The following is a 15,000-nucleotide window of genomic DNA, read 5'->3' as shown; positions in this document are numbered from 1 at the left end:
AGTACCAGGGCACCTGCCGATGCCAGGGCAGGATTTACCTGTGGAGCTGGGACGACAAGATCGTCATCTCCGACATCGACGGAACCATCACCAGGTAGGTGGTGATGACCATTTGATCTGGAGCCGAGCCTGTGTATGGCCTTGATGCGTGTATGTGTTCCGTGCTTTGCCATACCTTTGTGTGTGTGCCAACATGCTCTTAACTCCAGTAAACAGCTCTGTCCCACCCTCCAGATCTGACACCCTGGGCCACATCCTGCCCACCCTGGGAAAGGACTGGACCCACCAGGGCATCGCCCGGCTCTACCACCGCGTCAGCCAGTGAGTGCCACCACACACACACTAGAAGTTTACAAACTTCCTATGGTGTAGTCTACTCTTGCCAGACAGACAGGATAGATTGAGGAGAACCTCCTTCACCCCCCCACCTCAGTCACATCCAGAGTGGAAGCAATAACTCTCTCTCTCTTTCTGTCTCCCTCAGGAATGGTTATAAGTTCATGTACTGTTCAGCGAGGGCTATAGGCATGGCAGCCATGACCCGGGGATACCTGAACTGGGTCAACGAGCAAGGCACCATGCTGCCCATGGGCCCTGTGCTGCTCAGCCCCAGCAGTCTGTTCTCTGCCCTGCACAGGTGGGGAACACGCACACAATCATGTCATTATAGTATAGAAACACACACACATACACACACACACACACACACCATATAAAAACACACATCCATCATATAGATTCATTCACACACACACACATACATACACACACCATATAGATACACACCATAAATATACAAGCGCATGTATTCATTATGACACACTTTACTTGTGAATAAATTATACATGCATTCATTCTCTCCTTGGCAGAGAGGTGATAGAGAAGAAGCCCGAGAGGTTCAAGGTGGAGTGTCTGACAGACATCAAGCAGCTGTTCCTACCCAACACTGAGCCCTTCTATGCTGCGTTTGGAAACAGAGCCACGGTTAGTCCTGCTGCGGCTGCTAGGTGGTGGTGATGGGGCTGGTAGGGTGGTGGTGATGGGGCTGGTAGGGTGGTGGTGCTGGGGCTGGTAGGGTGGTGGTGCTGGGGCTGGTAGGGTGGTGGTGATGGGGCTGGTAGGGTGGTGGTGCTGGGGCTGCTAGGTGGTGGTGCTTGGGCTGCTAGGTGGTGGTGATGGGGCTGGTAGGGTGGTGGTGCTGGGGCTGGTAGGGTGGTGGTGCTGGGGCTGGTAGGGTGGTGGTGATGGGGCTGGTAGGGTGGTGGTGCTGGGGCTGCTAGGTGGTGGTGCTTGGGCTGCTAGGTGGTGGTGATGGGGCTGGTAGGGTGGTGGTGCTGGGGCTGGTAGGGTGGTGGTGCTGGAGCTGGTAGGGTGGTGGTGCTGGGGCTGGTAGGGTGGTGGTGCTGGGGCTGCTAGGTGGTGGTGCTGGGGCTGGTAGGGTGGTGGTGCTGGGGCTGGTAGGGTGGTGGTGCTGGGGCTGCTAGGTGGTGGTGCTGGGGCTGCTATGTGGTGGTGATGGGGCTGGTAGGGTGGTGGTGCTGGGGCTGGTAGGGTGGTGGTGCTGCTAGGTGGTGGTGCTGGGGCTGCTAGGTGGTGGTGATGGGGCTGGTAGGGTGGTGGTGCTGGGGCTGGTAGGGTGGTGGTGCTGGGGCTGCTAGGTGGTGGTGCTGGGGCTGGGGCTGGTAGGGTGGTGTTAGATGGTTTTGTCTGTTTGTGTCTTGAGAATAGTAGTTCTGCAGAGTTGATTATGTTGATCAAGAATGTGTTGGTTGTAGTGTTGTTGTTAGAAGTGGTGTTGTGTGTTCTCCAGGATGTCTACTCTTACAAGGAGGTGGGGGTTCCTCTGAACAGGATCTTCACCGTCAACCCCAAGGGAGAGCTGATACAAGAACACGCCAAAACCAACATCTCCTCGTACGTCTCCCTCTCACTGACTTCCTGTCATGGCTGAAAGGGTCTCTCCGTTCCATCCATCCTAAGTTCCCTGTGTGTATGTGTGTGTGTGTCTGTGTGTGTGTATGTGTGTGTGTGTGTATGTGTGTGTGTGTGTCTCAGGTACGGCCGTCTGTGTGAGGTGGTGGACCACGTCTTCCCCCTGCTGGTCCAAGGGCAGGCCTGTGATGTCACCGGCTCTGACACCTTGAGTCAGCTGACCTGCTGGAGGGAGCAGCTTCCACCGGGCCCCGCCCAGAACCCTGCCCCAGCCCCGCCCCCTGCCCCAGCCCCGCCCCCAGACTCCAGCAGAGGAGATGTCAGAGCAGAGCCTAGCCTCGGCACCAGCGAGGAAACACACACACCTGCGGATGCAGAGAAGTGAAAATCAAGATGCACACACACACACATACAGTATATGCATCAACACACACATACACACTAACACACACATAAGCGCACACACAAGTAAAACACAGACACTATACAAATCATGAATTCTCTGGCTTCCATAAACATAATGCACTTATGTAGAGCAGTAAGATTTTTGGGCTTCTCTACTTCTGGACATTTCTATGGACCTTGTGTAATTTAGAGTTTTTCTTCATTTCTGAAATAGTGTTCATTGAGAACCACAGCACTGTTGTGTCTCTACCAGGTCACTGGTGATCCAGAGGCCAGACCCTCACTAACTCTAGAAGTTCTTTCCTAACACTGCACCTGTTATGTTTCTTCTACTGACTCCATGTAAAACCTGATCTGAGCCAACTCTGCGCACAAAGTATCACGCACTCTGGACTCTGGACGCCAAAGTCCGACAGCCCAGAAAACAAACTTTGAGGCATTTTGGGGGCTGAAAAGACACAAAGCAACAGCCATGTTGCCTGTGTTCTGTATCTGGTTCAAACAATAGTTTACTTTCTCACATCTTCTGTTAATTTTGTTCATTTGTTGTTTTTGTTTTTTATGTGCTTTGTGCTGAAGATTTCTGGTATTGGATTTTACCTACATGAAGTTTTTGTTGTGGCACAAATTAGTTAGTTTCTCAACAATGCAAGAATATGGTACAATTTAATGTTTTTGTACATTGTTAACTTTCTAAAAATCAAAGCACTAACCCCACTCCCCTAATAACTTTATCTCTAGGTGTGTTATTTATTGTGCATTCACAGACAAGTAGATGTTCTATATGAAACAATGTCATCGTAGAGGAAAACTATAAATAGACCCTTTTTAGGTCAGACAGACAATTCCAAATTGCTCCGGGGTAGCTATGGTTACTGTACTGGACAAATGGTTTCTCCTTACCTGTCTCTCAGATGCACTAATAGGGATTTGTCTTGCATGTTGCAGTTCATGTAGTCAGACAGGAAGTATTAGGTATAGATAATGACACTGTGAATACTTTACTAAAGAACAATGCAACTAACACTAGCTCAGGATGTTCTGGTCAGTCTATGAGGAGACAGATTCTTTTCATCTCCCTTTACCACTTTTAAAACTTGACATGTTTAAGTCTGCCTCTCAGACTTTCTGTCTTTCTCTTTGTCTCCCTCCCTCCTCCACTCCCTCCCCCTCAAGCTTCTATATAGTAATTCATGATTAAGGTTATTTGAGGGGAAAGTATTTTATTTATGCCTTTTTTCTAGCATTTATGAATTGTTTGTTAATAATAAATACACAAATTTAATCGTAGCTGTCTACCATAAAATGTTAGTCAGGCTAGACTAGAGACAGATTAGCATCATCATTAATTCTGTATGTTTGTGTCAGTATGTGTGTTTGTCTGTGTGTATGTGTATGGGTGTGTGTCACTGTCACAGTATGTGTGTGTGTCAGTTCTCGTTTCTGCTCATCTTCAAGGTTAAAAGATCCATATCATCAAGATCATCACATATACTGGCTCCAGGTTTCTCTGAGAGCGTGTGTGTGTACTAAAGGGACATATACCTCGGGGGTGTAACACTGGCTGTGGATGAGACAAACGGGATGAGTTGGGTTGATGGTAACTGCAGTGAGTTGGGTAGGTGAGATTCTAACTGTCTGTGGGGGTAAATGGGGTTGTTGAGATTATAACTGTCTCGGGGTTGAGTATGATTGACGAGGTGACGCCTGTCTGAACTAGGGGTCTCCAGGTCACATGTTCTCCCTGAGGCCCAGTTGGGTCACATGGTGAAACTGCACTTCCTGCTCTCTATTCACCACGCTGACCCCTACTGTCTGTAACGTCACAGGTCATGTGACCAATCATCAGGGTCATGACCACTAGACTGTGTAGAGTAGTAGACAGGTATTCTACAGGGCTCACCAGTGCTGCATGAGAGGGCCCGGAATTCAGTGGAATGGTTTAGTTAATGCTTTAGGTGTAGAAAGAGATTCTGTATTCTGATTGGTGTGTTGTTGGTGATTGTCATCGTCTTGCCTAGTCTCGTAAATGTTGAAGAAAGTTCGAGGAGTTCAGTCCTCTCATTCACCTTATTCTTTCTGTGAAAGATTATTTAAAAATAATTTGTTTTGCCTTAGCTATCTTTGTGTGCAATGTAAGACATTTGCCGAATGAACAAATATTTGAATAAACAAAAAACATAAGACTGTTGTTTCCTGTGCTTTTCTTGTTAAAGAAAATAGAGTTTCTGACGTTAAATCTTAATCTCAGAACTCTTAAAACATGTTCATGTTTAATGTATTTAAATGTATTTATTTAATAGACATACATTGAAAATTAAAACACCATTGAACTCTGCTACATCAATGTTATTCACATTTCTTTGTTCAGTAAAATCAAGAGCACCGAAATCAACAAACCTTGTTTTTTAACCCACACACTAGTAGCAGTGATTTGAGGACAAACAACTAATCACAGTGGTGTTGTTAGCAGAGGTCAGTGTCCTCCTTGTTGAGGAGAGCTCTCATCCAGCAAAGGAGTTTGTAGGAATCCCCTTTGTTCCTAAACCTGTCACCTGCATGGCATAAACACACCAGACTCACTGACACTCAATCTTATCTTCACAAAAGCCTGAATGTAAAACATGACACAAAGGCCGCAAACACACACACGCACGCACCTTAAAGACGCAGCCAGCCTGTGGCTGCTTGGCCAAGTCCGACTCGTCCATGCCCAGGTAGGCAGAGGTCACATAGAGGTCAGAGTAGTTTCTGCCCCCAAAGCAGCAGGAAGTGGTCTTCTGAACCGGAAGCTTCACTGTCTGCAAACGCGCGCCTGGGGGGAGGGGTCAGGTGGTTACAATCTCACTGACACACACACACACACACAAACAGGTTTGTCCGTGGTTCTGACGTGAACTGAAACACACACCTGTGTGAGGGTCTATGTGGATCACTCGTCCTCCATTGTAGCACGCCACCCACAGCCTACCATCTGAATCTATACACATGCCGTCAGGGATGCCCTCGTCCTTCTCCAACCTGTACACCATCCTCCGGTTACCTGTACACACACACACTCAATCCCAGTACCATGTATAATCATGGGGCTTCAGTCAAACCTGCTACAATGATTAGGCTGTGTGTGTGTGTGTGTGTGCACGTGTGTGTGTGTGTAGATCACTCACTCAGTCCCCCAGTGTTGATGTCGTAGTCAAAGGCCTCCACCGTATAGGTGAGGCTGTCAATGTAGTAGAAAGTTCTGTGGTCCAGGGACCAGTCCAGCCCGTTGGAGATGTCCACCTGGCTGAAGTGTTTGACCACGCTGAGGTCGGTGTGGAGCGAGAACAGAGAACCCTGCTTCGGTTCTAGAACCGCTGGACGTTCCTCTAGCGCCATGGTACCTAGGTACATGGAACATCACAGAACATTCGAGTTAGTCACAGAGGACAACTCCAGTACATTTCTACTTTAAGGAGCCAGGTGGAATACCTTTACATTGTGCACAAAACATCTGATTTTGTCTCGAGTGCACATTCACAAATCGATCGATTGATTGACTGCTGCCTACCTGCAATGAGGCGTCCTGCAGGGTCCACCTTGCCGTCGTTGAAGCGGTTGTTGGGCTTGTCTGCGTCGATGTGAGTGATGGTGGTGATGGCCTGAGAGCCCCAGTCCACCGCCGCGAAACGAGTCCCCTCCCCGATCACATACCCGCCAGACCTCCGAGGGACAGCACAGCCCACAGGCTTCTCTAAGGAAAAACAGAGAGTGTATGTGTGTGTGTGACAGGGTGTTGATAGTGTGTTGGAGGGACAGAGAGTGTATGTGCGTGTGACATTGTGTAGATTGTGTGATGGAGGGTCAGAAGTGGGAGGGAGAAATTATGTGACGAAAGTTAAGTTAGTATGAAAGGCAAGGAAAAACAAGTTCCCTGTTGACCCCCACTACAAGCGGCTGATCCTACATCTCTTATCCATAACATGTCTGTAGGACTCTGGTGTTACACAACTTTCAGAAGACCCATGAAGTATTTCAGGCAATTATTCTCTACAATGTTAAGATGCAGTTTGACTAATAATAAAGCAATACATTTTGACATAAATCAATTTATGACCCATTTGGGCTGGCAGATTGCCCCAAGGCCTCGCACCTGATTGGTTTACTAAGTCATGGCCTATTTGTGATTGGTTCACCTGTTGTCATAGTCTGTATCTGATTGGTTGCAGGGTTCCACCTATGTATCTTCTGCCCGGATATATCCACGTACAGCAAGGTCTCATCCTTCTCCTCCCACACTGGACCCTCTCCAATAGCGTTCTTCTCCTTTATCACGCATTCCACTTTTATAGACGACATCACTCTGTACTTATGGGCGACATTGTTGGTATAAACTCAAGACACAATACTGCCATTCATGTAGGTTTGTATATAACAGTGAGACAACGGAGACATGTTGACTACGAAAACAAGCGCAAGCGTGATCACGGCTAACGTAAGGTTGGTAAACATTTCGGCCGAATATAAATATCGGAAATCATCATGGTGTAAACACCCATTAGTGTACTTAACAGTTCAAACTGCTTGGTAAATACAATTGCAATTTAATAAGCAATGGCGCCCTTTTCAGACTTTTGCGGACATGTAACTTTGTTCCCAGGAAGCAAAGTTGAACTTTCACCAAGAAACAATTGTGTTTTCGCCATTCTGGTTAGCAAAGCCTTCGCAGAAAACGTACCTGATCCGCAACTGCAGAGAAGTCTGGTCTTTATTTTATTTTTACGCCAGACTCGCTTATGCACTTTGTGCTTTATTTGTTCCAAATCATGTGACAGCGCCGCGGCTTCCCTGTGATTTGCAGTTCCTCTCTCATTGAGTGGAAAAGGCAAACTCAGCATTTGCAATATGGCAGGGTTCACACTGGTAGAAATTGTTGTATTACAGGAAGTCCATTGTTATAAAAAAATAAAATACAAACAAAAATTCATAGGTGGGGGGTTTGAGTTGTCAGCACCTGCCTGGTCGTCGGTCAGCCAACGCTGGACCTGGTCGCGAGTCTCCCGGTCCTGTCCTACATCTATAAAGTTGAACAATGGATTTTGGTGTTTTAAAAACCCATCGACACTGTATGACTATGTTTAGCCTGTGTTCTGCTCCTCTCTCTCACCAACCGTCTCTGGAGGAGGGGATCCCTCTCTGAATTGCTCCTCCCAAGGTGTCTTCCATTTTTTTTCTCCTGTTGAGAGTTTCTTGGGAGTTTTTCCTTGTCTTCCTTGAGGGTTTAGGTTGGTTGAGGGGCAGTTCTATGGGCATATGTGAAGCCCTCTGTGACATGCTTGCGTGTAAAAAGGGCTATACAAATAAATTTGATTGGTCAGAAATGTGCAATCATTAACATAATTTAATGTCACATGATAACATCCTTAAAAAACAAACAACAAAAACAAATGGCCATATTTAAATTGCCTGCCCCCGTTTTCTCTCTTTCACCTCTGAGGGAGGAGGGTGTATTACACTCACTCACTGGATTCAGAGTAATAGTAATATGTGAGTTCCCGGATAACCCACCCACCACCATCACCAGAAAATGTGTCAAACAAAAAGTTTCAACAATTATTTTGAGAACGAGCAGAATGTTTTCTTATAGGCTTTTCTGTCAGTTTGACCAACTTTATGTCCTTCTTTTGTCAAACAATATTTTCCCAAATGTGATGAGGGCCCAAGTGTATAAATGTGGAGTACGTCAAGTGCGGTTAATGTTGACAGGGGTCACTATTTGACAGCGGTGGCTCCAGTGCAACTGGCAAGTTGTTTTTAATGCAGGTCACTTTTTGGCGGCGGTGGCTCTGGCACGGTTGAGCTTTTCGACAAGGGCTCTGTCTGTGGTTGGAGAACAGCGGGAGAGGACTGTGCTGATCTCTCCCTCGCTACGTCTCTCCATGGCTGCCTCCGCTGCCCCCTCCAGGTCCCTGAGAGAGAGGGGGAGGGAAGGAAGGAGGAAAGGGAGAGGGCAAGGAAGAGGAGAAGGGGGGGTAGTAGAGGAGACAGGGAGGAGGAGAGGGAGATGGAGGAAGGAGGAGGAGAATGGTACGATGGAGAGAGTGAGGGAAGAAAAAGAGAGGGGGGAAATGGGTAGCAGGATAAAGACAGTGAGACTTCTCAGAACGGTAAATGTGAAATGTAACTTAACTAACAATATTACAGAGAGCCCTCTTTAAGTCCTCCACTCACCCTACTGCCAGGTGAGCTTTGACCTTCTGTTCCGGCGTCACCTTGGAGACGTACTTCTTGGCCTCGTGCCTGTTGTGGTGTTTCATACACACCTCGACAAACGGCTGGAGGAGGAGTGGGAAAAGAGAGAGAGGAGGTAAGAAAGAGACAGTGAATGGACACTTAGGATGAGAAAAATAATCTGTAGAGTTCCCACCAGGTAGCCTATAGGAGACTTTTTGCTTTTGGCGAATTTCTCGAGCTCCTCCCAGTCTTCCTTCTCTGCCAGGGCCTTCAACTTCAGCCACCAGTACCTGCCCACAGTGACATCATCAGAACAGGACTAACACAGTGACATCATCAGCATGCGACTACCATAAATAAAAATATACACTATCTAGTAATGACAGAGGCTTGACCGGTGGGATAACACACACACACACACACCTCTTGTCGGGCACCCGGAAGTCTCTGTAGAGCTGCTCGGCCTGCTTGTGCAGGTTGGAGGCCAGCAGGCCCTCCAGGGTTTCCTGGACAGACAGGCCCAGCAGAGCCTCCCCCTTCTCCTCATCCAGACGCCGCTGCAAACGCAGCAGCTTCATCTCCTCCTCTGTCGCCTTGGGGGGGGTAGGGAGAGGAAGAGTAAGGGAGAGAGAGATGGAGGAAATGAGGTATGGAGGGAGAGTAAGTGAAGGAGAAAGTGAGTGGGTTTGAGGAGGAGGAAGACAGTGTGTGTGTGTGTGTGCGTCACCTTGGCAGCAAACTCATTCTTGGCCTTGTTGTACTCGTCCACAGCACTCTGCAGCAGAGAGAAGCGAGCCTCCAGCCTCTACACACACACACAATGCAAGGAGTGTTACACACTACCTTGTTACAGACTGTATCATATAACTTGGCTTAAAATGTGTGTGCTTGACTGTGAGTAAAGGTTGTGGTTGTGTGTGAGGTGTGTGTACCTTCTCCTTGTAGCTGGCCTTCACATACAGGTTGCCCAGCTCTTGGTGGTCATCATCCTGGTTGAAGAGGTCCTTTAGAGTGTCCTGCTCCTGGTGCTTACAGAACTGACACACACACACACACACATAATAACCAATACAGTATGCTTCACCATGGACAGAGGTAACACAAATGTGTGTGTAGGGGTGTGTGTGTGCGAACGTACCTGTCTGTAGAGACTGAGGGCGACTGGTTGATTCCGGAGTGTCATGAAGAAATCTCCTCTGTTCATCTCGTTCTTCAGGTATGTGACCACTGTGTAAACTAACACACACCCACACACACCCACATCAGTATTTGCTCAGTATAGCATGCTCATTGGTGATAATCTGATCAAACAATGGCATGAGTGGAGAGATGGATTGAATAATGTGTGTATGTTTGTGTGTGTGTGTGTGTGTACCCAGGTCTGTGTCTCCACTCTCGATAGCCTTGCTGAGAGCCAGCTGGCTCCTCTTCATTTTCAGCAGCAGAGGAACCTGCTCTCCTGAACGAGGCTCAAACTCCAACAACTACAGTACAGAGAGGGAGGGTCAGTTTGTTCCTATTGACTGTTTCTAATTATTTAAAGTAATCAGTTATAGCTGGCTGTGTCACAATACCTTAATTATGTGTGTGTGTGTGTGTGTGAGTACACACCTTAATGGCCAGCTCCGTCCTGCCACACTCGTAGGCCCTGGTGGCGATCTCAGAGTAGGAGATTCCTGCAGCCTCGGCCAGCTTCACACTCACAGCACGCGCTATGACATCATCAGCCTCCTCCTTCTGCTGGACCTGACACGCAAGCAACAAGATGTAGACTTTTAATAACCACAAGTAGCAAAAGACTAAAGAAACCACACACACACACAGAGAAACACACCTTGCAGCAGGCCCAGTGCTTGAGTACCCTGCTGACGCCTTGGTACTCTGGAGTCTTCAGGTAGCGACAGATCTCAATAGCCAGAGGATACAGCTTACGGTACACTAACCTGCACACCAAACAGTTAACACACACACATTTAACACACAGAAAACACAACCCCACACTCCAACATGCACACACAGGTACATTACACAGACATTATGATCTCTTACCTGTCAATGAGGACCTGAACTGTCATCTGTTTGTATCTGTGGAGGCTGTTACGGATTATGGCAAACGTGTGTGTGTGTTCAACGCAAAGGAGTGTGTGTGTGTGTGTGTGTGTCTGTGTTGGATATAAAGGATGCTGTGTGTGTGTGTTAACCAGGAAGGATACTGTGAGTGAGTGAGGGGGATTCCCACGTTGTAGTCTCTGACAGCGTTGAGCACTCGCAGATCTCTGCACATGCTGACAAACTGATCTGGAGGGAAGTTACTGAGGAAGCACTTCCCAAAGGAGGCCGCCTGGAGGAGGGAGGGGGGAGAACAGGCGTTTTTTACTGACAGCGTTATACAAGCGCTAGAAAAGAGAGGAAGGTAAACTGAGAGAGAGATATCGAGAGATGGAGAAAGGGTGAGGTATGAGGGAAGTATGAGAGAATGTGTGACAGAGTGAGACAGAGGTAGAAAGGGGGAGAGAGAGACAGAGAGGCACAGAAAGCCAGGGAGGGGGAGAGAGAGAGAGAGAGAGAGAGAGAGAGAGAGAGAGAGAGAGAGAGAGAGAGAGAGAGAGAGAGAGAGAGAGAGAGAGAGAGAGAAACCGAAAGACAAACAGAGCCAGTCTCTCACCCTCAGCAGTGTTTTCTGGGTGTCTGGTTCATGTTCGTACCCAGCTGCCTCGACACACTGCCTCACTGCCTCTCCCAGCACACTCTGCTCCTTGATCTCTCTCAGGTACTCATCTGCCTTCTGGCTGGACTTCTGCAGCACACACAGTATACACACACACACACTTATTGTAGCAGTCCTCATTTTATAAGTGGTTTTCTTCAATCATTTAAACTTCTGTAAAACTAACACATCTATATAAATATTCATACAAAAATGGGGGGAATGTCCCTGTACTTACTGTAAGTCGCTCTGGATAAGAGCGTCTGGTAAATGACTAAATGTACATTTAGTCATTTACCAGACGCTCTTATCCAGAGCGACTTACAGTAAGTACAGGGACATTCCCCCGAGGCAAGTAGGGTGAAGTGCCTTGCCCAAGGACACAACGTCATTTTGCACGGCCGGAAACCTTCTGATTAATAGCCGATTCCCTAACCGCTCAGCCATCTGACTCCCACGCACATAAACAAGTACACACACACACACACGCACGTACACAAGTACACACACACCTCGTACTCCTTGTGTGCCTCCAGCAGCAGAGCTCCAGGAGCCATGGAGGCGATCTTGAAGATGTCCTCGCAGGCAGCAGGCACTTCCTGGAGCAGCTCGTGTCTGGCCCCGCCCACGAGCCTCACCCCGTCCAGCTCTGCCACCAACACACACTCCTCCTCCAGGGGGTATCTGCACCACGGTCAGGATCCAAACACACATACACATGTTCACACACTCACACATACAAAAATGCCATGCACACAAACAGAAGCACACACAGTTCTCACACACAGCTTATATCATGTGGCGTGTCTGTGCTGAAGGATACTGGATGGTGTCTTTACACTCCCCGGCCACTAGGAGGAGCCGGTCCCACATGATGACCACTGAAGCCTGCCGGCTCTTGGGCCTCCGACACCTACACACACACACACACACACACACACTCAAGACAGTTAATCATTTGAGATACACATACACATTTGCACACACACACAGACAGACACCCCCACACAAACACAGAACTGAACCTACCAGACCATCTGTTTTGGGGGTGTCCTGACTTTAGTCTCCACTTCACTGATCTTGTTCTAAAGCCCAATAACAAGACATTAGACACTAAACATTAGAAATACCATTCCTACAACACATACAAAACACCCTCTCCATGGTAAAGAGCAGGGTTGCTGGTGTGCTTGAGACATGAGGACTTACCTTCAGGTTGGAGCTTCCCATCCACACGTGTCCAGAGTCAGTGAAGAGAGCCAGGTACTTGTAGCTGAAGGACACCGCCATGTGAAGGATGCTGCTGGCCTGAGGAGAGAGGCCTGGCGGGGTCTGATACACACACACGTAGTTTAAGCTACAGGGGTTGGAATAAACCATTTCCAGAATGTGTGGTTACAGTGAGTCTGTGTGTGTGCGTCCGTGTGTGTGCGTCTCACCACAGCAGTGCAGGCTGTGTTGTCCAGTATGTATAGATCAGCCCCGTTGGCCAGCAGCACTTTGCTCTGTCTGTCCTGAGTCAGCACCGCCCAACAGGAAGGCTTCCCCTGGAGGCCTGGTGGAATACGTGAATTAAAACAATCACTGCCTTGCACAACTACACACACACGCGTGCACACACACACACGTACCCGGAACTTCAGGGAGCCTCCGCAACTTCAGGTCGTCGATGTTCGTTGCCAGGGTAAACCGTGAGGCCCCCGTTACTATGGCAACGCCGGTTCCGTAAGGCGAGTGGAACACCTTGGACTCCAGAACCTGGTACTGGGTCACCTCCTAGAACAGGGAACATAGGAGAATCCTGACCACCAACTTGCTACTTACTAGCTCACTACTGATTAGCTAATAGCTTTCAAATTCCTAGATTGCTCTTTACTAATTACTAGATTCCCACTTATCAGCTTACTACTACTAGTTTACTGCTTTCTATCTCGGTAGCTACCAACTACTAGCTTAATGACTAACTAGGTAACTAACTTACTACTGTTCATTGCCCATTTCTACGTTCATTCGCTAGACCTAGCTAACTATCTGTAGCTAGCTGTGCTGCAGCAGTGCATGCTCACGTTGCCCATGCTGAAGTGTCTCTTGAAGGTTCCGAACAGGTCGTATATGAGAACGGTTCCGTCCTCCTGGATGCACAGCAGGTCATCACACACAGTCCAGCCCAGCTGGCACACCGGACCACTCTTCCACTGCAGACAGGAGGACAGGGGTCAGCCTTGTAGCTGTGTGTGTGTGTAGACAGAAATGATATGTGTAGGGTGGTGTAGTAGAGAAAGAAAAGTAAACAAAGACGGAGTAGAGTTTATGTGTGTGTGTATGTGTGTGTGTGTGTGAAAGTGAGTGACTGGGTGTGTGTGAATGTGTACCGGGAAGCTGGCCATGGAGGAGCCTGATGAGGAGTAGATCTCTAATTGAGGACGAGAGCTGGGAGAACGTCTCTGGGGTTCCTTCAGCAGGGCTGGAACAGGAGAGGGGGAGGTGACGAAACGAGGAGAGACAAAGTAAAGGAGAGCATAATTTCTCCTAGAGATGCTCATTTTAATAAGTCTGACATCTGAAAGAGCACCAACATTGCGTACATAACTACTGTGTGTGTATTACTCACCTATTGGTCCTCCATAAGGGGCAGCTGCCACTAGACAGTCCTTCAAACCATCCCGCAAACTCCAGCCCATCTCATACAGCTCGATTTTCCTGTCAGCCACGCACACAAACACACGCGCAGACAGTTAAGTTGATTTGATTCAGAAAGTGTGTAGCTAGCGCCACATTAAATTAAGCTGTGAATAAGAGATGCATCAGATGCACCTAATACATCAGGGTACATGTCTAATAACACAATTATTTCTTATACAAAACTTAGCATCCTCTCTTGAAGGATTATGGTGGTTGCCTAGCTATCTGTAGGAGTGGCACCTGCTTTAGAAGACAAGCAACTGGCCGTTAGCAAGCTAACCACATAGCTTCATTTGTAAACTTGTTGACTTGCAGTACTGTAAGCAAACGTTTTAGCGTTCGTTTCAAAACGGTTCAACCTATCACTTGATTAACGTGCAAACATGGGTGCCAAGTGCCTTTCATATTGTACAGTGTTTATGTTGACGATTTAGGCTTCCATGATTTCGAATGATAGGATAGCTACAGTAGCCTTGTTGATGACTGTCATGTGATGTGGTGAGCAAGCAAGCCAGTCATGGAATGCTAATGCTAGCATTTAATAATATCATTAGGCTATCAGGTTAACGCAATAACGTTCGTAATTCAAACCTGTAAAACGCCTCCCCGAGCGGATTCCAGTTTGCTGTTATGAACGCCATGGTTTTGCCCCACACACCGTGGGGTGTTTATTTCTCTGTGTTGCTGTTTCTAGACAGCTAGCTTAGCTCGTTCATCACTTGTTCCTTGTTTTCTTCCTCTGTTGCGGCTGCGGTAGCAAATGTGACTCACAGGGGGGCACATTTCTGCCCCCCTCTGGTAGACAAGGGTAAGTCCACTGTCCAATAAAGAATGGTGACAAAAAGTTTTTCTTGAAAAAATACTTCTGAGTATCTAGATTTTTGGGGGACGGTGGTAATGATGTAGGTCATGTATGTGACGATGTATATTTAACTTTTTTTAATTACGTTTTATGTGAAGCCAAAAACAAATGTGTTAAGTACGAATAGGGTTGTTTACAACAATGTTACATTGAATTTCCATCCAATCTATTGTATTCTATCCTATCCTAGCATAATGCC

General features: G+C 47.6%; 3 protein-coding genes across 4 annotated transcripts in view; 1 reads left to right on the top strand and 2 right to left on the bottom strand.

Annotated features, from left to right (window-relative positions):
- Nucleotides 1-4,523, top strand: part of lpin1a (lipin 1a) — a 17,672-nt gene extending 13,149 nt beyond the window's left edge. Inside the window, exons 16-21 of the mRNA XM_062447710.1 lie at nucleotides 1-94; nucleotides 235-321; nucleotides 485-637; nucleotides 870-984; nucleotides 1,811-1,914; nucleotides 2,056-4,523. The exon at nucleotides 1-94 is cut by the window's left edge and continues 55 nt beyond it. Coding sequence (XP_062303694.1) covers nucleotides 1-94; nucleotides 235-321; nucleotides 485-637; nucleotides 870-984; nucleotides 1,811-1,914; nucleotides 2,056-2,317 — 815 coding nt within the window. The 3' untranslated portion in view covers nucleotides 2,318-4,523. The remainder of the gene's footprint in view (nucleotides 95-234; nucleotides 322-484; nucleotides 638-869; nucleotides 985-1,810; nucleotides 1,915-2,055) is intronic.
- rgn (regucalcin) lies at nucleotides 3,471-7,208 on the bottom strand. Of its 2 annotated transcripts, none has more exons than XM_062447728.1 (7): nucleotides 7,055-7,208; nucleotides 6,513-6,684; nucleotides 5,888-6,070; nucleotides 5,505-5,720; nucleotides 5,249-5,380; nucleotides 4,998-5,152; nucleotides 3,471-4,892 (listed from the first exon to the last, which is right to left on the bottom strand). In XM_062447728.1, the coding sequence occupies exons 2-7, from the start codon at nucleotides 6,673-6,675 to the stop codon at nucleotides 4,842-4,844; spliced, it is 900 nt and encodes a 299-aa protein (XP_062303712.1). In that variant the 5' UTR covers nucleotides 6,676-6,684; nucleotides 7,055-7,208; the 3' UTR covers nucleotides 3,471-4,841. The 2 variants fall into 2 exon arrangements, with proteins under 2 accessions (XP_062303712.1, XP_062303713.1); XM_062447729.1 differs by having other exon boundaries at nucleotides 6,513-6,679.
- A 491-nt stretch (nucleotides 7,209-7,699) lies between these two features.
- Nucleotides 7,700-14,697, bottom strand: vps16 (VPS16 core subunit of CORVET and HOPS complexes). The gene is made up of 23 exons (XM_062447718.1): nucleotides 14,531-14,697; nucleotides 13,869-13,957; nucleotides 13,630-13,721; nucleotides 13,324-13,452; nucleotides 12,889-13,033; nucleotides 12,697-12,812; nucleotides 12,467-12,589; nucleotides 12,287-12,342; nucleotides 12,081-12,170; nucleotides 11,770-11,941; nucleotides 11,216-11,347; nucleotides 10,764-10,891; nucleotides 10,600-10,635; nucleotides 10,385-10,493; nucleotides 10,162-10,296; nucleotides 9,926-10,034; nucleotides 9,689-9,786; nucleotides 9,483-9,587; nucleotides 9,278-9,355; nucleotides 8,974-9,143; nucleotides 8,744-8,840; nucleotides 8,548-8,651; nucleotides 7,700-8,285 (listed from the first exon to the last, which is right to left on the bottom strand). The coding sequence occupies exons 1-23, from the start codon at nucleotides 14,578-14,580 to the stop codon at nucleotides 8,141-8,143; spliced, it is 2,508 nt and encodes an 835-aa protein (XP_062303702.1). The 5' UTR covers nucleotides 14,581-14,697; the 3' UTR covers nucleotides 7,700-8,140.
- Nucleotides 14,698-15,000: the final 303 nt, after the last annotated feature.

Source organism: Osmerus eperlanus, chromosome 21 (assembly GCF_963692335.1).
Source record: "Osmerus eperlanus chromosome 21, fOsmEpe2.1, whole genome shotgun sequence".
In the NCBI taxonomy this organism is placed as follows: domain Eukaryota; kingdom Metazoa; phylum Chordata; class Actinopteri; order Osmeriformes; family Osmeridae; genus Osmerus; species Osmerus eperlanus.
This window is presented reverse-complemented; position numbering and strand designations above follow the sequence as displayed.